Raw genomic sequence first — 22,009 nt, 5'->3', positions numbered from 1 at the left:
AGTAAGACGTTATTTAGCCTCACGCAAGTACATCAATCATTTCAAATGATAAACTAAACTAATAAAACTGTACGGGATCCCTCGAAAAACAATGAAAAATGGACACAATTGACGATCACCGGAACAGTTCCCAGACCAGCCTTTTAACCTCCTGCTGGTTACATGTAAGCGATGACCGCCGACGAAAAGGCTGCTACGACGTCACCGTGACCGTTTTCTACATGATGACGCTCCGTAGGAAATGGCTGCTACCGCGTCACAGCGTCCGTTTAAGAAAAGGTGACGCGCCGCTCCACCATATCCCCTAGACAAACCAGCCCCATACAAAGATGGCTCACGCTGACTACCCCACTCAGCCAATACGCTGTGGTGACGAGAGTCCCCATGACAACAGCGTATGTCCCGCCCTCTCCGACTGCAGCTGGTGAGAGAATGGGAGAAGCCAAGATGGCAGCGGCTGTGGAGGGGGAGTATGAGTCCGTACTGTGTGTGAAGCCCGAGGTGAGCGTTTACCGCATCCCTCCGCGGGCCTCCAACCGGGGCTACAGGTGAGTCCGAGGGGCCTGGGCTCGCCGCCGAGAGAGCTGCAGGGCGCCGTGGTCGGACCAGCAGCTGTTTGACTCATCCCGTTATGTAGTATAATCCATGATGAGCACACAGGCACATAGCTTGCAATCGGGACCACGTTTTAGTGCGAGGCCTGCAGGTGTTTGGTAAAATGTAACAATCTATTAACAGTGTACGGGGCTATAGATTTTATATTTTACGTAATATTTTTGTATTTTAGTTATGCCATACAGATGAGCGTGTGTTGCATGTGGTATGATCATTTATAATCCGCAACTTTGGTTGTTATATATCTATATTATTATATTATAAATTTAATTGTTCATCCGCTTGATTATAGGATAGAGCCAAAGGGCGAGACAGAAGGAGTGCAGGAGTTATGTACTGGAGTATTATTCAGCATTATTAATTGTGACATCCCTCTTCTAACTCGGGTTGCATTTGAGGACTAAATTATACGCGAAGGTCAAATGACTAATGCTGTACAACATTTCTTTTGCAACGGTGTAGTCTGCAAAATTTCACATTACGGTAAACATCGGACATTATGGCAGCATGACATTTTGGATTTTTTTTTATTTTACTGCGGGCTGATTGGGGCAGAAAATGTTTAAAATGAGACTAGTTTAGTAGATAATATCTTGCGGGAGGCATGTTCTTCTCGAGCTTGTTCCATTGCTGGTATATTGAGTGATATTTGAACAAGAGGATGCCTTTGCATTCAGTATTTCCTATGGTAACCCAAAGGGCATTTTGTCATTGAATGCCTGATTTTCAGTTACTCTTCTTATGCTACACAAAAATGTGAAATTTAGCACCCTAGTGCAGATGAGAAGGAAGGTGCGTACTCATGACGGTATAAACAGAAAAATACATGGATAGTATTTTCGCATGCCTTTCGCAAGCCAAATACTGTTGAAATCCACTGTTTTATTTTTGAACTACACCTTTACTTTCAGTAAATTTAGAAGTGGCAGCTGGTGAACTTTCAAATCTGATTTGCCCCTTGTGGGCAGTTGAGTGATCGTGTTCTTGCCAAAAGAGTGTTTTGTGGAAGGGCAGGGTGTACACCCAGGAAGACTTAGAAAAAAATACATAATAACACCACAGTGTTTGCAAATAAATTGTCTTAACAAAAGACTTCTGAAGTTGTACTTAAGTAATTGTTAAATAAATACTCATTGGTGGCCTTTAGGGTTGCAGGACACCACCCTACCCCTAATTTCATATAACCACGGCTCGTGTCGTGGTTGGCAAGGGAAGGGCGCAGTTTGTGCAGGAATATAAACCATGTCAGACATTGAATTGTTCATTTTTTTTTGCTCACGACGTACTTGTCTCTAACCTCCTGATAGATGCATTGCAATGTTTTTTAATGTTACATCTAAAGAGTGCTTCACTGTGAGTTGTTGGTTTATACTTCTTTTGTCAAGGGTAACAACTTTCTTGCTTTGATAGGTTGTGACCCAAATGGCTGGCTGTTGGGGGTGGGGGGGCAGCTTTCTGTAGATTGATAGAGCAGTGCTTTTTCAGGAAACGTTATTTGGTAGGCTAGTCGTTCCAGGTAAAAGTCTAATCATGCTTTCGTGATTGAGACCAAACACTTAGTACTTCTAGTGCTAGAAGTATATAGCAGCATGACGGGTGGCTAGGATACTCTTATCCGCGGGTCTCCAAGGAAAGAGACTTGCATATATGTGCATCTGACTTCAAAGTAGTAGTTTGACACTGAAAACCATTGTAAACTTTACCAATAGGCATCTTCTATTTGTACCTCTTCTGATCTGTTTCCACCATCTCCCTGAGAGTGCAACTGTGAGGTCTGAAAATATTTTGGATTCACAAAAGCTACAGTGGAACATAGAGGACATTTTTTTTTGTTTCATCCACCAGTTTCAGTAGTATCCTGGAAGTCAGTCTTTGGTGTGTGAAAAGCAACACTTGCAAATAAGACATTTTTAACTCACATCTGTACAACTAGTGTGCTGACTGCAAAATGTTGTCATCACTTCCAGTGCGCAGACTATCTGTCACAAGAAGCTTTTTCTGACACTTGGGCTGCCTGTGGGTCTCGTGAACACGTAAGACCAAACTCTAAGTGACTCCCAAAAAGCAAAGACAAGAAATACCTTGCTCCACCTGACACGCAGTACAAGCACTGCTGCTGTGTTACAAATTCTCTGCTGCTTCCCAGTCTAAAATGTGTGTTACAGATAGAACTGAGTAGAAACATTTAGTGCCCCTCTCCTTCCCCTCTTAAGTCGAGCGCACAAGCACTCTGGCCTGTTGTAATCATCTTTGGGCTTTTAATCATGTCCATCACTATCACTCGTTCATTGGCTTGCCTTTCAAAAATCCTTTGTTATTATTGGTAAATGCTTTACGTTTGTCCCTCCTTGAGGCGGTTTTATTACCACCTTAACCATCAACCCTGTTACATGGATAATTGCTCTTTTGCCGATATGTTTGACTGCCAGCAAACTTCTTTTTTCTTTTGTGTCTGTCCTTTTGCGCTCACGCTCATTGCGGCCATGGTGCTCTGAATCGTCTCGCTTATGTCAACTGTTCTACTTTTCATTTTCAATTTGTGTGGCAAGAAAAGTCCAGTTAGAAATTTACAATGCTAATAGCTCTAACTTGAGCAAATGTGAGACCCATTGCATTGCAGATGCTTGTTAGTTAAAGGGTTTCACTGTGCTCGTGAAGCTTTGTAAAGATGAAAGCTTCTGCCTACTGGTGCATCTGTACCATCCCACCATTTTCTCTGTCTGCAAATTCGGCGGTCTTCATGATTTCAGCATCTGTTTATAAGGTAGCTTTTCATGAGAGACCTTGGATGGTGGGTGCCTTTTGGGGGGGGCAGAGGCCTTCCCATAAAAAAATAATTAGTGGCCTGAAACAAATATGCATTTCTTGGTGTTTGTTTTTTGTTTTACTGGAGATATCTGTAGGTATATACACTTGTGTATACCAAAGATGGATTATAATTACTAGTGCCGAACTGATCATTAGTGTTGCCCTTTTCAGATCACAGACCTCTTAGAATTGTAAGAATGGCAACCGGGAGGGGACCAGCTTCCTCCTCTCTTGTTCCTTGGTCCTTAGGGCCAATCTGAGGAGGATACTCAAGGTTTTTCATCAGCGCATTCCCTTTGAGGTTTAATGTAGCCAGCTGCACAACGCGGCCGTGGACATTGCAAATCATTCTTCAATGAGATTCAAAGTTGCTCTGAGCAGAAAAGTACTACATCCTGGCTGTTTGGATTTTGAAAATGTAAAGAGTGCAACTGGCTCTGATTGACAGTTGGCTGCTGCCTTACTACCAGGATTTGGAAGTATACATTTGAGTTCCCCCAGTTTACTTAACACCTCTCTGGACATGGACCTAACACGACCCTGTTACTGTGATGCAGGCTTTCCTGTAAGGATCGTTCATGTGACGAAGTTCTTACCCAGCCTGAGGAGTCCAAAGAAATAGGCATAGTTGTGAAACCTTCTTTAACCGTTTCTAGAGCTGCGCCTCCTTCAGAAACCATACTACAAGCATGTGTGAGGATATTGGGAATTCTGTCTTGCAAGCACACTCCCTTTTTGCATCAAACTTTATTTCTTCAATCAAGCGTGTTCTGTTGCAAAGAAACAAGAAAGCAATTGAAGGAGTATTTAATTTAATCTCAGCCGCTGGTAATTGTTTGTTTCAGAGATCCGTCACTCAGTTTGCACTGTAATTATATTATTATTTTTGACATATTAAAATGTTGTATAAAAAGTTCAGGACCGTAGTCACAGTCACCTATTTATTGCAGTGGTGATAATTATGTTGTACTGTACCTAGATTCAGTCCTACACTACATCCTTGGAGCTAGGCCATGACATCTACCCAGAGAATTGGGAGGGCTGACTTTCTGTTGCAAGCTGGGTGCCAAATATTCTAATTTATGGGAACACTATAACTCTCACCTGTGATAGAGCTTGTGACTACAGGGGAAAAACCTGTCAAGCATTCTGTAAATAAAGGTCCTACATCTTATCTAATACCCAGTGTTTTCTGGAGTTTGAACAAACTATTGAATGTTTTTAAGTATTTGCTTTACCAGCATCCTTAATATAAACCCATCCTTAAGAGTAAGCCTTGACTGCTTTGCATTGCTACACTTCGAGTGATAAAGCACACATAGGTCCATGACATCTTGATAATCTGTACATCCCTACCCATTCCTCAAGGACCAAAGTTCTAGTTGTCACAAGTATCATCTGTTACCGGTGAGTGCTCCAGGTCATCAGGATTTACCGGACGTGAGTCATGAAAGGTCTACCATGCACTCTGCTCCCCTGCCAAGTGAGTCTTTGGCTAAGTTAAGCTTTTTTGCCCTTATACTTGATCAAAGCTGCGAGTAAATTCTATTGCCAATCAGTGTTACTTTAAACTGCAGGAATATTTGCAGGCTCTGAGGAAAAGCTGTTTTGATGAACTAGCTTTGTACTCTCGTTTGTTCAAGCTATAAGAAGCAACGCAATTAGGTAAGAAAAGATTATGCACAGATAGCGTAATTTCTGTGGCACTCAGTCCATCTGTTCACTTGAGCAGTGTGGGTCTGACCTATCAAGCCAATTACATAATTTGTACGGAAGTTTAGTGCTGGGTATCTTCAGCCTAAAGGGGCTTCGAAAGTTTTCTATGGCTACTTAAAGGCCAGTCAAAATATTGTACTTGTACCTAAAAAATGGAGAGTGAAAATCCTGTAGGTCATCCCGAAGTTACTCCAGCTGTGGGTCGAGTAGTAATGTATTGCCCTTTTAAATTCCTAAAGTCATCTGTAGCAATGAATGTTCAAAGGTTAGCATGACTTAGCATTCAAACCAAAATGTTTTTAAAGTTCGCCTGTTTTTCCCTCTAAACATTGATCATACTTTTTATTAAAAGCTATTAATTCTGGCCTGAAAGACCACTTTATGATTTTTGGGAAACAAACATCAGCTCAGCACTTTCTGAAAAAACATCAGTTCTTTTAATAGCAGCTTTTCTTTTTCTTTGTGAATGATAACACTTAAGGCCTGATTACGACATTGGGGATGGGACACTACGTCACAAACGTGGCAGATATCCCGCCCACCGTTTTACAAGTTCCATAGGATATAATGAAACTTGTAATACTTTGGACAAAGGCCCTTAATCCTTAAGTGCCTGGTTGTTTTCTGAAAATACACTGGCGTCCTCAAACATCAGTTTTGAGTATTCGATAAACAGTTGTCAAAAAATACCAATGTGGGTGTTTAGGTTTTTTTTGCGCAAATACACTCTGTCTGCAGGTTAAATCTTGTTGAGAACAACAGCTTCCTTCTGCAGCCTCCCTGTCTTTATGAAGTCTCAGATTTCGTTTTACATTCATAAGTGCAATAGTAGTGGCAGCATATATGAGCTATAGCTAGCATATGGGATGCAGGCTAAAGGATGACTCTTAAAAAAATTATGCTCAGGAGTATATTAGCGAGGACTACACAACCCTACTTGAGCTCAGATGGGCTGCCAAGGGTGGAATAAGCAGTCCAGGCTGAGAGTTGTGCTTAGAGCGAGCCTTAGGCTGACCCTTCACCTTAGGTTCTATAGCCCACCTGCAATGTGTGTAGTTTTATTTGAGAACAATGGGGGCTGCTAGGGGTGAAGTAATCTCACTGTCTCTTTTTTTTTGTTTTTTTCTCTTTCCGAATCCATATCCCGCTTTGCTAATATTGAGTACATTTAAGATTTAGCATGCACCTCGGCGCGTTATATGTGGTAGTTACTCTGGGTCATGACAGGGAATGGTTTTTAGGATGCATAGTCGTTCAAACCACATGGGCAGTGTTTAGATAGCCCCCTCCTTTTGCTGGTTAAGCCCTATCCTGTTGGTTGAGTGTGGCCTTACCATCAGTACTTCATATGCACTCTGGCACTTTACTTGTGGTAGTTACCGTAGGCCATGACTAAGAACAAAACATTTATCTTTTTCTTTTTTTTTTTTTTAAAGTAAAGACATTGTAAAGCACATGGGAAGTTTTTTTTTAGATGATTGCAGATAGTATTTCATGGTATACTGTAGTTTAACATCCACATGTTTATGGTTTTGATTGACTAATAAGCACAGAATTCACTCAGTGCACATGTTAAATTACTTATTCCCAAGTACAGTAATTTTCCAGCAGGCCTCTTTACACAAGCACTGGTGCACATACAGTTTGGGTCACCCTCTCGTTGCACCCTCCCCAGAGCTACATTCACGTGGCAGTGGCAGTAATCCCCTCACAGTGCCTGGATCCTGCTAGGGGTAGTCCCTAGCTTACGGAAGAGGTGGAGTTGGTGGTTGGAGGCGGCTCTGAAAAGCAGCCAGTCTCACACAGGCCATGCAACCTGGGGCTCAAGAAGTGCACTGAGGACGGGGTTGAAGTGGCACCAGCATTTGTCCGACTTCAGGGCTTGGCAGAGGCAAGCAGGGACCTGCTGTGCTCTTCTTGCTAAGCTTTAATGCGCTACTGCATACATACGTAGACCACTGTGGCTGTATTTCTATTCAGCTGGTACCTCTGCAGCTCCTATACTTACACTTTGTTTTTATTTCCCACGCTTATACTGAATGTAAAGGAAAACACCCTACTTAATAACAGTCTAACCTAATCCTGTCTTATTTCCTGCCATTGTGTCGAAATGCACCCAGCTCCAAATTTATTTTCCTCGGCTGCCCTGTGTGAGGGCAACATTGCCTTTTCCCGATCCGTGAGCATTGCTCATCTCTTTTAGAATGTCTGCAAGCATGGCAATTATCCTTCTACAAGCCAAAACTTGTATTTGTTTATATAGTTACACTGAATAAAAGACGTGTGTGTGCGTGCGTGTGAGCAGACAACACTTGCTACCCAAGATGTTTGTGAGAATAAGGCATGAGAATTGTACATTTTAAAAACAGTGCTATTAATGAGAATTACCTTTTCCAAATCAGCCTTTACATAATATTGCTAAAAAAAAAAAACACCCAAAAGGATGCATAAAACTATCCAAGCTTAATAAAAACGCAAGTCTACAAGCTTTCATAGCATAAGGAAACTATAATTAAAACCCATGCTATGTTACCCTACTAGAGATAGAAACTAAAGTCCTTAGGTTATGTGTCCTGGATCTAAAATCAAAGCTTGTGACAACTGTACACAATTTCTACAACCTACTGCCTGTAACTCACTGCTTATTAGATCTTACTATAGACTGTTGTATCAGCTTTAGTTATGTTCTTCAGAGACCTATTTGGGACAAACAGTGTGTGCAGTGGCCTTTTTTTGCTGCCTGTTGAGCATCACTGGTTGACTTGTCAATCTCATTTGTTTGCAGTGTACTTGATGGCTTTAATTTCTCTTGTGTTTTGTCTGCCTCCAGTAGCACAGCTTCTTTACAATCTTTTTGGTTGGGTAGTTGGGTAACTTGTATTTATCTTCTTGAAATCTGTAGATATATATGGTGCAGCTTATCACCCGTGAGGGTATCCAGTTGCTGTCCATGGGATGGGTAGATTAAGTGATTTGCCCAGAATCACAGGACGTTGCACCAACGCTGTGGCTCGAACCCGGTTCCCCAGGTCCTGAGGGGGTCGCTTTAACCGCTGCACTACATCATAAATATAAATATATATATTTATCTATCCCTGTTTCCCATGACCCCCTGCCCTGTGTTCCCCTTCAAACCTCTACCCAGCTCACTCTTTCATGCCCACCAGCTTGTCTGTTGCTTCCTCCGCCTGCTCCTTTCCCGCTTGTTTAATAACCACACCCTATTGCTCTCTCCTGCCCCTACCCTCCCACTCAGTCACCACTAGTTGGACTCTTAAAGAAATTAGTTTACTATTTGTGGTGGGTCCCAACTAAAGTAATAATCACAACCCATGTCTGGGTGAACCCTCAAAGTCACCATGTCCTGGGTTCAAGACGAAGTTGGTCCAGTCTTTCAGGGCTCCTCTCGAAGTGGGTGCTGCATTTATGCCTGGCAATAGATAATGGGTGAGTGCCTCCTGGGCACACCCTAAACAATGGAGTAAAAGTTCCTGGGGCCAACCATAACCACTGGCCATTTTCAAGATGGCAAAAGTCGCTGGCAACACTAATCTTGGTCTCTGAGGACTCTGAGTGCATGTGGGGTGTGTGCTGTGGTAATGTTGATGTCCTCCCACATCGACCATAAAAATGTAGTTTGAATCAGCTCATGTACCCACATTAAAACCTGTGACAGCAGTCTTGCAGGACAAAAGCAGTCCTTCAGCTCCCACATAGTAGATCAATGAGAATTGTTTTGGCATCCTGTTCTCTTCCCTTTCGTGTGTGCCCAAAAGTTATATGTAAGCCCACCAGACCTGTCAAGAAAGATTTGACACACTGGTGTAAAAAAAGATGCCCACAGGCCCCAAGCTACATAGCCTGTAGGGGTTCAGAAGATTGATCTTGGATGAGCCTCCTATTTGCTTCTGGGAGGCAAAGTGTTTACATATCTTAGGGGAGGACTCTGCAGATTTCATCAGTGCACAGGCCCAGTTCCTTGATTGGAGGGCTGTAAGGGTGGTTCGAATAGGGTTAGGATTGGAATCTTGCAGCGGGCTTGGGGATGAGGTCAGGAAGTCTGGTCAGATTCATTAGCAGACAATCCTTCAGTGTCTCCACCATATCTTTGTTGACTCTCTCTCGAATGTTATTGGTGCTTTATATTTGGTGAAGAGCAGCTGGGCTGCAGATTCCCTGGGGCCTCAGGTTTAGCCTTATAACCACATTGCATATCCAAGCAGGTCTAAGATAGGGGCATCCGGCTGGAATCCAGATCCCAATCTGTTCAGTTGCCGTGTTCAAGTTTCATAATCTGTGTATACCAGCCAAGTTAGCCTTTTAGTAGGTATTTATTCCTACTCCTAAAAAACGGAGGCTCAGTTGATGTGTGTTTGATGTATCAGACATCCAAAGTGGCTTCATCTAGTTTCTGGGAGATTCTGGTAGGGAAAAGCCAAACCAGTTTTAGCAAGTGCTCTTTTCCCGCACCAGTTCCTTGGTTGAATTTGGTTTGCAGTCGAACAACCAGGTGTTTAAAATCACCATTGAGTTTCTGAGACGCAAGCCTCTTAGGGTGCTCCTAGCGTAGATAAACTTTTAATTGGACTCCTCTTCCAAGGGTCCAGGAGAAAATGGCAGTGACTCTGAGCTGTGGATGTCTCAATACATCTGATGCCTCCACCCATCAATTTCCTCACAGCCTGCTGGATAATCTTAAGCCATTTTCACTATGAGTTGTTAGTACACTTTGATTGTGCCCAGGGTCTGTGATTATGGGAGTCTCTACGTAGTGCTCTTAAATGCCCACTGGGCCTAATCTTGAAAATGGTTTCTACGGCTTTTGTGTTTTTGTGGCTGGCATAGTTAATTGTAACTTTGTAAATACACTGATTATGGAGTTTCCTGGAAAGCTTTTTTTTTTTTTTTTTTTTTTTTTATAAACCACTTTGTAGACATTTCCATTAAATTCAAACCAAGAACGATAATATCGGTGCATAAAAAAGAAAATCACAGGAACCTCAAAGCGTTTCACCGATTACTCGCAGCTGAATACTGAGCTAAAAAGATAGTTTTAAGCAGGTAGTTCAATAGCAGCTGTAAGCTGACACCATTTACTAAGGTCTCCATGACAATGCAAAGTACAACTGCCAGAGAAACCAGACATTCTGATGCTTCCATGGCCTGCATATGTCTTCCGTTATTTGGTTTTCTTTAAACACAATACTATTTTCCCGTCCCTGTGACCAAATATCTATATGTGCCTCCCTCACCCTCCTATTTTGAGCAATCTTCGTTTCAAGACTAAACCCATGTTCACCAGAGCATTTCAGTAACAGTCCAGTGTAGATCCTCAATAACACTCAGAAGAGCTGAAGTAGGTGTTCGTGCTGCTCCTCATCCTAGGGTCCTAGTCATCATTTCGGACATCTTTAATCCTGCAAACCACCCCCTCCCCCCAGGCAAAGCACCTCAGGAACATATGCGAAAAGTTCCTATGTAGCACTAAGGGCACTCCCCAATATAACAAAGAAGATGCCGATATGTAAATGAAATCATTTGAAAGTGAGCAGAAAGTATGACTTTCTCAGATGCCACCACTGCCTTACCCCCCATCCTTGTCTAACAAGGTGCCTATGTCCAACATTCAGCCATGGAAAAGTCACCTCAGGGAATCACTTGTACATATGCAGGATTTGTTAGCCGTCGAGTGCCCTTATTGAGAGCTTGGCCTCCAGACATCTAGCTGAAGTCTGCCAGAGTGTCTGTTTGGCTAGTAGATAAATCACTTCACAGCTGTAGACATCAGTAGAATTTACTCCTTTGCTTCCTAAAGGTTTTGTGCTAAGTCAGTGAACAATAGAATACAAATGCAGTCCTGGCCCATCACACCACAACTTAAGGGAGCTTTGTAGTGTCCCACCCTACCCTGTTCTTTGGAGCTTTCCAGTGCTGCAGCTGGGGAGTCTCAAGTCAAGCAATCCATCCATCTATACAATTCCCCTATGGGAGTCACGCTTGAATCTGAAGGCTGTATGCGTGAGTTTAGGAGGGTTCCCACTATGAAGAAGGTGGTGGAGCTAATCCCACCTAAAGATATGCTGTATATGCTGGGCGACTAAGCAGCCAATTGTTTAACACAATTAAGTGTGAGGTGAGTTAACACATTACCTGATGAGGCCGCCATTAAGGGGGATCAACATCAATAAACTAAAGCGACCCTGTGGACCCCATTACTCCACAAAGGGGATTGTGTGTGGGTAATTTTGTAGCAGTGTACAACAGTTTAAGAAGCGCATCATTTTTAGTATAACCGCTCTTCCCATAATAGCTATGGGTGGGGGTGACCCCCGTCAGGAAATTATTTTCCCAGAGTACCTAGCTCAGTAGACATTGGCAGCTAAATGGCCATGCCCATCCAGTCCGCCCGCTTCCACCTGCTAAAACGCCTCCAATTCTACTACTTTTCCAAATGTTTCTTTGCTTTTAGTGAGTCATGTTAAATCCTGTTTTCTTAAACATTTTTATTGAAGTAGGTCAAATAAAGCAGTACTAGAATAATATTTTAGAGCTAGAGTCGGTAGTAACTTAATGATGCTCCTAATAGTTGTGGCTTTTTTTTCTCCAGCCAAAACAGGGGACAGTTGTTATGAGATCTTAACTCTCTCTCTTTCTCTCTCACTCATATTCACTGTTTTTCGCGCTGTAACTCTTGATTTTTCCATATTTAATAGAGGTAGTAATCAGAAAATGCAGTCTTCGATCGGAAATGGGCAGCACTTAAACAATTTTAGAATGCTTTTCTTTGCAGTTCAGGCCCTTAATAGAAACATAATTGTCTTTCTGCACAGCTTTCTGTTTTATACACACATTAACTGTAATGTTGTTTCCAAAAAGTGCTACACACTGTTCACTTAGCCTCTTAGCTGCTGGGCCTCTCCCCCCCCTGATGCTGAGCCCTTTTTTGGGCTATTTGGGGTAGTTCGCGCTTAGGCCTTCATAACTTTTTGTCCACATAAGCTATCCACACCAAATTTGCTTCCTTTTTTCCCCAACATCCTAGGGATTCTAAAGGTACCCAGAGTTTCTGGGTTCCCCTGGAGGAGACCAAGAAATTAGCCAAAATACACCAAAAATGTATTTATTATTTTTAAATTTTTAAATGGGGGGGGGGGGTCTACAGAAGAAGGCTTGTGGTTTTTACCCTGAAAATTGCATCAACAAAGGATTTGCGGTGCTAAAATTACCATCTTCCCAGCTTTCAGGAACAGGCAAAGTTGAATCAGAAAACCAAATTTTTCAATACAATTTTGGCATTTTACTGGGACATACTTCATTTTTGCTATTTTTGGTGCTTTCATCCTCCTTCCAGTTAGTGACAGGAATGGGTGTGAAGCCAACACTGGATCCCGGAAAGCTAAGTGTTTCTGAAAAGTAGACAAAATTCTGAATTCAGCAAGGGGTCATTTGTGTAGATCCTACAAGGTTTTCCTACAGAAAATAACAGCTGAATTTATTTTTTATTGAAATTGAGCTAAAAAAAAAAACAGCCATTTTTCTCAGCGTTTTACTCTAACTTTTTCCTGCAATGTCAAATTTTCAAAAGCAATATACCGTTAGGTGTGCTGGACTCTTCTGGTTGCGGGGATATATAGGGCTTGTGGATTCATCAAGATCCCCTGGTACCCAGAACCAATAAATGAGCTGCACCTTGGAATGGGTTTTCATTCTGTACCGGGTATACAGCAATTCATTTGCTGAAATATAAAGAGTGAAAAATCGGTGTAAGGAAATGCCTCCTTGGCATGGTTACCCCCCTGACTTTTTGCCTTTGCTGATGCCAAGTTACGGTTTGAAAGTGTGCTGAGGCCTGCTAACCAGGCCCCAGCACCAGTGTTCTTTCCCTAAAACTGTACCTTTGGCTCCACAATTGGCACACCCTGGCATCCAGGTAAATCCCTTGTAACTGGTACCAAGGGCCCTGATGACAGGGAAGGTCTCTAAGGGCTGCAGCATGTCTTATGCTACCCTGGGGACCCCTCACGCAGCAGAGACACACTGCTTGCCAGCTTGTGTGTGCTGGTGGGGAGAAAATGACTACGTCGACATGGCACTCCCCTCAGGGTGCCATGCCAACCTCACACTGCCCATGGCCCCAGGTGGCCCTCTCCCTTGCCCAGGTGGTGGCTACCCCAAGGAGTCTTCCCCCCCCCCCCCGACTCCCTGGGTCTCACATTGAAACCTATTGCGAACCCGATGCCTGTTTGCACTCTGCACCCGCCCACCCATGTGCCGCTGAGGGTGTACTTTCTGTGCTGACTTGTCGCCCCCCTCCCCCAGTGCCCTACAAAACCCCCCCTGGTCTGCCCTCCGAAGTCGCGGGTACTTACCTGCTGGCAGACTGGAACCAGGACACCCCCTTCTCCATTGAAGCCTATGCGTTTTGGGCACCATTTTGACCTCTGCACCTGACCGGCCCTGAGCTGCTGGTGTGGTAACTTTGGGGTTGCCCTGAACCCCAACGGTGGGCTACCTTGGACCCAACTTTGAACCCTGTAAGTGCATTACTTACCTGGAAAACTAACTAATGCTTACCTCCCCCAGGAACTGTTGAATTTTGCACTGTGTCCAATTTTAAAATAGCTTATTGCCATTTTTGCCAAAACTGTACATGATATTGTGTTGATTCAAAGTTCCTAAGATACCTGAGTGAAATACCTTTAATTTGAAGTATTACTTGTAAATCTTGAACCTGTGGGTCTTAAGGCGTTTTTTTTACACACTGTCTTACATTTGGAAGGAAAAAATGGAGAGAAAGACAAGGGGCAATAACACTTGTTGTGCTATTCTGTGTTCCCCCAAGTCTCCAGATAAAAATGGTACCTCGCATGGGTAGGCCTAATGCTCGCGACAGGAAAGGCAATATGGACACATCACATTTTTACATTGAAATCTGATGTGTTTTTTACAAAGTGCCTAGCTGTGGATTTTGGCCTCTAGCTCAGCCAGCACCTAGGGAAACCTACCAAACCTGCAAATTTTTGAAAACTAGACACCTAGGGGAATACAGGATGGGCTAACTTGAGGGGGTCTGATCAGGTTCTGTTACCCAGAATCCTTTGCAAACCTCAAAATGTGGCCAAAAAAAACACTTTTTCCTCACATTTCGGTGACAAAGTTCTGGAATCTGAGAGGAACCACAATTTTCCTTCCACCCAGCGTTCCCCCCCCCAAACCCCCCGATTAAAAATGATACCACACTTGTGTGGCTAGGCCTAGTGCCCACAACAGAAAATGCCCCAAAACACAACGTGGACATATCACATTTTCACAAAGAAAACAGAGCTGTTTTTAGCAAAGTGCCGAGCTGTGGATTTTGGCCTCTAGCTAAGCCGGCACCTAGGAAACCTAGCAAACCTGCATAGTTTTGAAAACTAGACACCTAGGGGAATCCAAAATGGGGTGACTGGTGGGGCTCTGATCAGGTTCTGTTGCCCAGAATCCTTTGCTAACCTCAATATTTGGAAAAAAACACTTTTTCCTCACATTTCGGGGATAGAAAGTTCTGGAATCTGAGAGGAGCCACAAATGTCCTTCCACCCAGCATTCCCCCAAGTCTCCCGATAAAAATGGTACCTCACTTGTGTGGGTAGGCCTAGTGCCCGCGACAGGAATAGATCACACAACGGTCAATGTTGGTACTTACATGAGGCAACTGTAGACCCTGGGGTGATCCATTCCTTATGCAGGCACTAGGTATAGGCACTCAAGTGGGGTAGTGTTTTTATCAGGACAGGTGAGGAATCACTGGGTGGTAGGAATTTTGTGGATCGCAGCATATTCCTGTAGTTTGTGTGACAGAAAATCACGAAAAATAGTTTTAATTCAACATTTCAGCTTTGCAGGGTATTCTGGGTAAGAAAACTTTGGGGAATCGACGTCACACCTCTGGACTCCCCCGGTTGTCTAGTTTCCAGAAATGTTTGGGTTTAGTATGTTTCCCTATATAGCCGCCGAACCCAGGATCAAAAACACAGGTGCCTGCCTTACAAAACCAGTTTGTTTTGTGATAGATAATTTTGATGTCTCCACAATACAATTTGGGCAGTGGAATTTGGGGCTGAACTAAATTGGGGAGCTCCCAAAAGAGCACCCTCTCTGTGCTTGCCCCCGCATTCACCTGCTCTCTGGGTTGGGCTAACCCACTATTGCCCTGTTGCACAGACTGTGCTTGCGAAGGGACAACAGGACTGCCCTCATCACCTCCCTCACAATTTACTGGAAGGAGTTATCCAATGGGACTCCTCCAACTGAAAAATCACTCCCAGAGTCTGCGCCATTTCCCTATCCCTCAGATGCTGTCTCAGTATCTGCTGTCTCAGTCTCTGATCCTATGTCAGAGCTGTCCTCTATAACCAGAGTGACATCAGCAGCAGTCATCCATCAAGATGCCATCTCTGCTATTGGCTAAACTGTTGCTCTAAAACACTAGCCTACATAGACAGTCACAAAATTGCTGGGGTTTGTGTGTGTGATACGTGCAACACTAGAGGCCACCTTACCTGCGCTTCTTCCCTCAATCAGCACGTTCTTTCAAGACACTCAAACACCTTGTCACATACCATTCGTCACAGTCTTTAGCACCTCCTGCGCCCAGTCCAACAATCATAATTGGTGCTCCCACTCATTGGTGCTCCCACTCCCATGTCCTCCTCCTCGGATTCCCTCATTACCACCTAGCAAACGTGCTCTTCATCTCTCCATAGCCACCCCGCACATACATTTCATTAGTATTATAGTGCAGGTAGTGGCTGACTTTACTAATGTAAAGCTATTTACATAAAATACAGATTTGCACTTTGCAGTAGTCCTATAAAACTTCAGCGCTTCTTTATGGCACTAAAATTGCCACTAGACAAAAGTCTGATCCTTTTGTAGCAGAAGCATAATCACAAGACTTACTTGACTTCATTATTGCTGCCTAAAAGCTACAGTTGAAATGCGTTAGTTGAAGTATGTGCACTGCTTTGAAGACGCAAGCTGCAACTGCAAGACAACTGGTGGTGTGTTTGTGTGTGTGTGTGTATGTGTATGTATGTATGTATATGTATGTAAATATATATATCACTTTTATATGTGGGTCCGGTTTTCCTGGGGGCCGATTTCAGCCCCCAGGGAAACCACACATGCATTGACAAAAGTGATCTCTATATATACATAAATATAGATAGATCTATCTATAGATATATCCATGTAGATGGACATATCTATCTACATGGATTGATGTATCTGTGTGTGTGTGTGTGTGTGTGTGTGTGTGTGTGTGTGTATATATATATATATATATATATATATAAATATATATATATATATTTTTTTGTAGTTGTAGGGTTTCCTTGGGGGTCAAAATGTCCCCCAGGGAAACCCTACAACTACTGAAAAAAAAATTGACCCCCTGTCAATTTCGTTATTTTAAAAAACAGGGGCCCGACATTGAAATTTAAAAATAAGGCCGTGGGGGGGGGGGGGGGGGTGTAGGATGCTGGACTGGCTTGTAGTGAGTACCAAGGGGTACTTACACCTTGCACCAGGCCCAGGTATCCCTTATTAGTGTAGAGGGGTGTCTAGCAGCTTAGGCTGATAGAAAATGGTAGCTTAGCAGAGCAGCTTAGGCTGAACTAGGAGACATGCAAAGCTCCTACAGTACCACTTGTGTCATATGCACAATATCATAGGAAAACACAATACACAGATATACTAAAAATAAAGGTACTTTATTTTTATGACAATATGCCAAAAGTATCTCAGTGAGTACCCTCAGTATGAGGATAGCAAATATACACCAGATATATGTACACAGTACCAAAATATGCAGTAATAGCAATAGAAAACAGTGCAAACAATGTATAGTCACAATAGAATGCAATGGGAGCACATAGGGATAGGGGCAACACAAACCATATACTCCAAAAGTGGAATGCGAACCACGAATGGACCCCAAACCTATGTGACCTCGTAGAGGATCGCTGGAACTGTAAGAAAACAGTGAGGGTTAGAAAAATAGCCCACCCCAAGACCCTGAAAAGTGGGTGCAAAGTGCACCTAAGTTCCCCAAAGAGCACAGAAGTCGTGATAGGGGAATTCTGCAGGAAAGACCAACACCAGTAATGCAACAACGATGGATTTCCAGACGAGGGTACCTGTGGAACAAGGGGACCAAGTTCAAAAGTCACGATCAAGTCGGGAGTGGGCAGATGCCCAGGAAATGCCAGCTGTGGATGCAAAGAAGCTGCCACCGGATGGTAGAAGCTGAGGATTCTGCACGAACGACAAGGGCTAGAAACTTCCCCTTTGGAGGATGGATGTCCCACGTCGTGAAGTTGTACAGAAGTGTTTTCCCGCAGAAAGACCGCAAACAAACCTTGCTAGCTGCAAGGGTCGCGGTTAGGGTTTTTGGATGCTGCTGTGGCCCAGGAGGGACCAGGATGTCGCCAACAGCAAGAGAAGGAGCCCACTCAGAAGCAAGCAGCACCCGCAGAAGTGCCGGAACAGGCACTACGAAGTGGAGTGAAACGGTGCTCACCCGAAGTTACACAAGAGAGTCCCACGCCGCCGGAGGACAACTTAGGAGGTTGTGCAATGCAGGTTAGAGTGCCGTGGACCCAGGCTTGGCTGTGCACAAAGGAAATCTTCGTGGAGTGCACAGGAGCCGGAGTAGCTGCAAAAGACGCGGTTCTCAGCAATGCAGACTGGCGTGGGGAGGCAAGGACTTGCCTCCACCAAACTTAGACTGAAGAGTCACTGGACTGTGGGAGTCACTTGGACAGAGTTGCTGAGTTCAGGGGACCTCACTCGTCGTGCTGAGAGGAGACCCAGAGGACCGGTGATGCAGTTCTTTGGCCCCTGCGGTTGCAGGGGGAAGATTCCGTCGACCCACAGGAGATTTCTTCGGAGCTTCAAGTGCAGAGAGGAGGCAGACTACCCCCACAGCATGCACCACCAGGAAAACAGTCGAGAAGGCGGTAGGATCAGCGTTACAAGGTCGCAGTAGTCGTCGTTGCTACTTTGTTGCAGTTTTGCAGGCTTTCAGCGCGGTCAGCAGTCGATTCCTTGGCAGAAGGTGAAGAGAGAGATGCAGAGGAACTCTGATGAGCTCTTGCATTCGTTATCTAAAGAATTCCCCAAAGCAGAGACCCTAAATAGCCAGAAAAGGAGGTTTGGCTACTTAGGAGAGAGGATAGGCTAGCAACACCTGAAGGAGCCTATCAGAAGGAGTCTCTGACGTCACCTGCTGGCCCTGGCCACTCCGAGCAGTCCAGTGTGCCAGCAGCACCTCTGTTTCCAAGATGGCAGAGGTCTGGAGCACACTGGAGGAGCTCTGGGCACCTCCCAGGGGAGGTGCAGGTCATGGGAGTGGCCAGAGCAGGGCTGGGGGATCCCTGAACCGGTGTAGACTGGCTTATGCAGAAATGGGCACCATGTGTGCCCATGAAAGCATTTCCAGAGGCTGGGGGAGGCTACTCCTCCCCTGCCTTAACACCATTTTCCAAAGGGAGAGGGTGTAACACCCTCTCTCTGAGGAAGTCCTTTGTTCTGCCTTCCTGGGCCAAGCCTGGCTGGACCCCAGGAGGGCAGAAACCTGTCTGAGGGGTTGGCAGCAGCTGCAGTGAAACCCCGGGAAAGGCAGTTTGGCAGTACCCGGGTCTGTGCTAGAGACCCGGGGAATCATGGGATTGTCTCCCCAATACCAGGATGGCATTGGTGGGGCAGTTCCATGATCTTAGACATGTTACATGGCCATATTCGGAGTTACCATTGTGAAGCTATACATAGGTAGTGACCTATGTATAGTGCACGCGTGTAATGGTGTCCCCGCACTCACAAAGTCCGGGGAATTGGCCCTGAACCATGTGGGGGCACCTTTGCTAGTGCCAGGGTGCCCACACACTAAGTAACTTAGCACCCAACCTTTACCAGGTAAAGGTTATACATATAGGTGACTTATAAGTTACTTAAGTGCAGTGAAAAATGGCTGTGAAATAACGTGGACGTTATTTCACTCAGGCTGCAGTGGCAGGCCTGTGTAAGAATTGTCAGAGCTCCCTATGGGTGGCAAAAGAAATGCTGCAGCCCATAGGGATCTCCTGGAACCCCAATACCCTGGGTACCTCAGTACCATATACTAGGGAATTATAAGGGTGTTCCAGTGTGCCAATGTAAATTGGTGAAATTGGTCACTAGCCTGTTAGTGACAATTTGGAAAGAAATGAGAGAGCATAACCACTGAGGTTCTGATTAGCAGAGCCTCAGTGAGACAGTTAGTCATAACGCAGGTAACACATACAGGGCATACTTATGAGCACTGGGGCCTTGGCTGGCAGGGTCCCAGTGACACATACAACTAAAACAAAATAAATACAGTGAAATATGGGGGTAACATGCCAGGCAAGATGGTACTTTCCTACACAACCCCCCTCCCCCCCCCCCCCACCCAACGAAGGAAAATAAGACTAGCCATGACCTGATGAGTCTTCATTGTCTAAGTGGAAATATCTGGAGAGTCCATCTGCATTGGAGTGGGTACTCCCAGGTCTATGTTCCACTGTATAATCTATTCCCTGTAGGGATATGGACCACCTCAACAATTTAGGGTTTTCACCTTTCATTTGTTTTAGCCAAAGTAGAGGTTTGTGGTCTGTCTGAACAATGAAGTGAGTGCCAAACAGGTATGGCCTCAACTTCTTCAGTGCCCAGATCACAGCAAAGGCCTCCCTCTCTATGGCAGACCAACGCTTTTCTCTAGGGGTCAACCTCCTGCTGATAAAAGCAACAGGTTGATCCTGGCCCTCAGAATTGAGTTGTGATGAGACTGCCCCTACCCCTAATTCAGATGCATCAGTTTGGACAATTAATGTTTTGGAGTAACAGGGGCTTTTCAGGACAGGTGCAGAGCACATGGCCTGCTTCAGCTCCTCAAAAGCTTTCTGACAGCTAGCTGTCCACAATACCTTTTTAGGCATTTTTTTTAGATGTGAGGTCATTAAGAGGGGCTGCTATGGAGCCATAGTTCTTTATGAACCTCCTGTAATACCCAGTGAGGCCTAAGAAGGCTCTCACCTGGGTCTGAGTTGTAGGGGGAACCCAATCTATAATAGTTTGGATTTTCCCCTGAAGTGGTGCAATCTGTTCTCCACCTACCAGGTGTCCCAGATAAACCACTTTGCCCTGCCCTATCTGGCACTTTGAAGCCTTGATAGTGAGGCCTGCCTTTTGCAGGGCCTCCAAAACTTTCCATAGGTGGACCAGGTGATCATCCCAGCTGGAGCTAAAGACCACTATATCATCTAGATATGCTGCACTAAAAGCTTCCAGCCCTTGCAGGACTGTGTTCACCAACCTTTGAAAAGTGGCAGGTGCATTTTTCAATCCAAAAGGCATTACTGTGAATTGGTAATGGTCTCCAATGGTTGAAAATGCCGTTTTTGCTTTTGCATCTTCTGATAATTTGATCTGCCAATACCCTGCAGTCAAATAAAAAGTGCTTAGATACTTGGCAGATGCCAGTGTATCTATTAGCTCATCTGCCCTGGGTATAGGGTGAGCATCAGATTTGGTTACTTGGTTGAGACCTCTATAGTCTACACAAAACCGCATTTCCTTCTTTCCATCCTTGGAATGAGGTTTTGGTACAAGTACCACAGGAGAGGCCCATGGACTTTCAGAGTGCTCAACCACTCCCAGTTCAAGCATTTTCTGCACTTCTTGTTTTATGCAGTCTCTGACATGGTCAGGCTGCCTATAGATCTTACTTTTGACAGGCAAGCTGTCTCCAGTATCTATAGTGTGCTCACACCAAGAAGTGGTGCCTGGCACAGTAGAGAAGAGTTCAGAAAACTGATCCAGGAGATTTATGCAGTGGTCTTTCTGCTCAGCAGTAAGACAGTCTGCCAAAACTACACCTTCCACTAGAGCATCTCGTTCTGTGGAAGAGAAGAGATCAGGGAGAGGGTCACTCTCTTCTTCCTGTCCCTCATCTGTTCCCATGAGCAGGGTGAGATCAGCCCCGTCATAGTAGGGTTTCAGGCGATTGACATGGAGCACCCTAAGGGGACTCCTGGCAGTGCCTAAGTCAACGAAGTAGGTGACTTCACCCTTCTTTTCAACAATTATGTGGGGTCCACTCCATTTGTCTTGGAGTGCTCTTGGTGCCACAGGTTCCAAGACCCACACTTTCTGCCCTGGTTGGTACTGAACCAAAACAGCCTTCTGGTCATGCCATTGCTTCTGGAGCTCTTGGCTGGCCTGAAGGTTTTTACTGGCCTTTTTCATGTACTCAGCCATCCTAGATCTTAGGCCAAGTACATAGTCCACTATGTCTTGCTTTGGAGCTTTTAAAGGTTGTTCCCAACCCTCCTTAACAAGTGTTAGAGGACCTCTCACAGGGTGTCCAAATAGGAGTTCAAAGGGGCTGAAGCCCACTCCTTTTTGGGGTACCTCCCTGTAAGCAAAAAGGAGGCAAGGTAACAGGATATCCCATCTCCTGCGGAGTTTTTCAGGGAGTCCCATAATCATGCCTTTGAGAGTTCTGTTAAATCTCTCCACCAGTCCATTTGTTTGTGGATGATAGGGTGTGGTGAACTTGTATGTAACACCACACTCCTTCCACATGGCCTTTAAGTAAGCAGACATGAAATAGCTTCCCCTGTCTGATACCACCTCTTTTGGGAAGCCCACCCTGGAAAAGATTCCCAGGAGGGCCTTTGCCACTGCAGGAGCTGTAGTGGTCCTTAGAGGAATTGCTTCAGGATATCTGGTGGCATGGTCCACTACCACCAAGATAAACCTATTGCCCAAAGCAGTAGGAGGGTCAAGGGGGCCAACTATGTCAACC

General features: G+C 44.7%; 1 protein-coding gene across 1 annotated transcript in view; it reads left to right on the top strand.

The window, feature by feature from the left end:
- Positions 1 to 312: 312 nt before the first annotated feature.
- Positions 313 to 22,009, top strand: part of NECAP1 (NECAP endocytosis associated 1) — a 56,987-nt gene continuing 35,290 nt past the window's right edge. Inside the window, exon 1 of the mRNA XM_069243041.1 lies at positions 313 to 548. Within this exon, the coding sequence (XP_069099142.1) occupies positions 385 to 548 (164 nt within the window). The 5' untranslated portion in view covers positions 313 to 384. The remainder of the gene's footprint in view (positions 549 to 22,009) is intronic.

The sequence above is a fragment of the Pleurodeles waltl genome, chromosome 7, assembly GCF_031143425.1.
Source record: "Pleurodeles waltl isolate 20211129_DDA chromosome 7, aPleWal1.hap1.20221129, whole genome shotgun sequence".
NCBI lineage: Eukaryota > Metazoa > Chordata > Amphibia > Caudata > Salamandridae > Pleurodeles > Pleurodeles waltl.
Note: the sequence above shows the minus strand (reverse complement) of the source record. Positions and strands in the feature narration are given on the sequence as shown.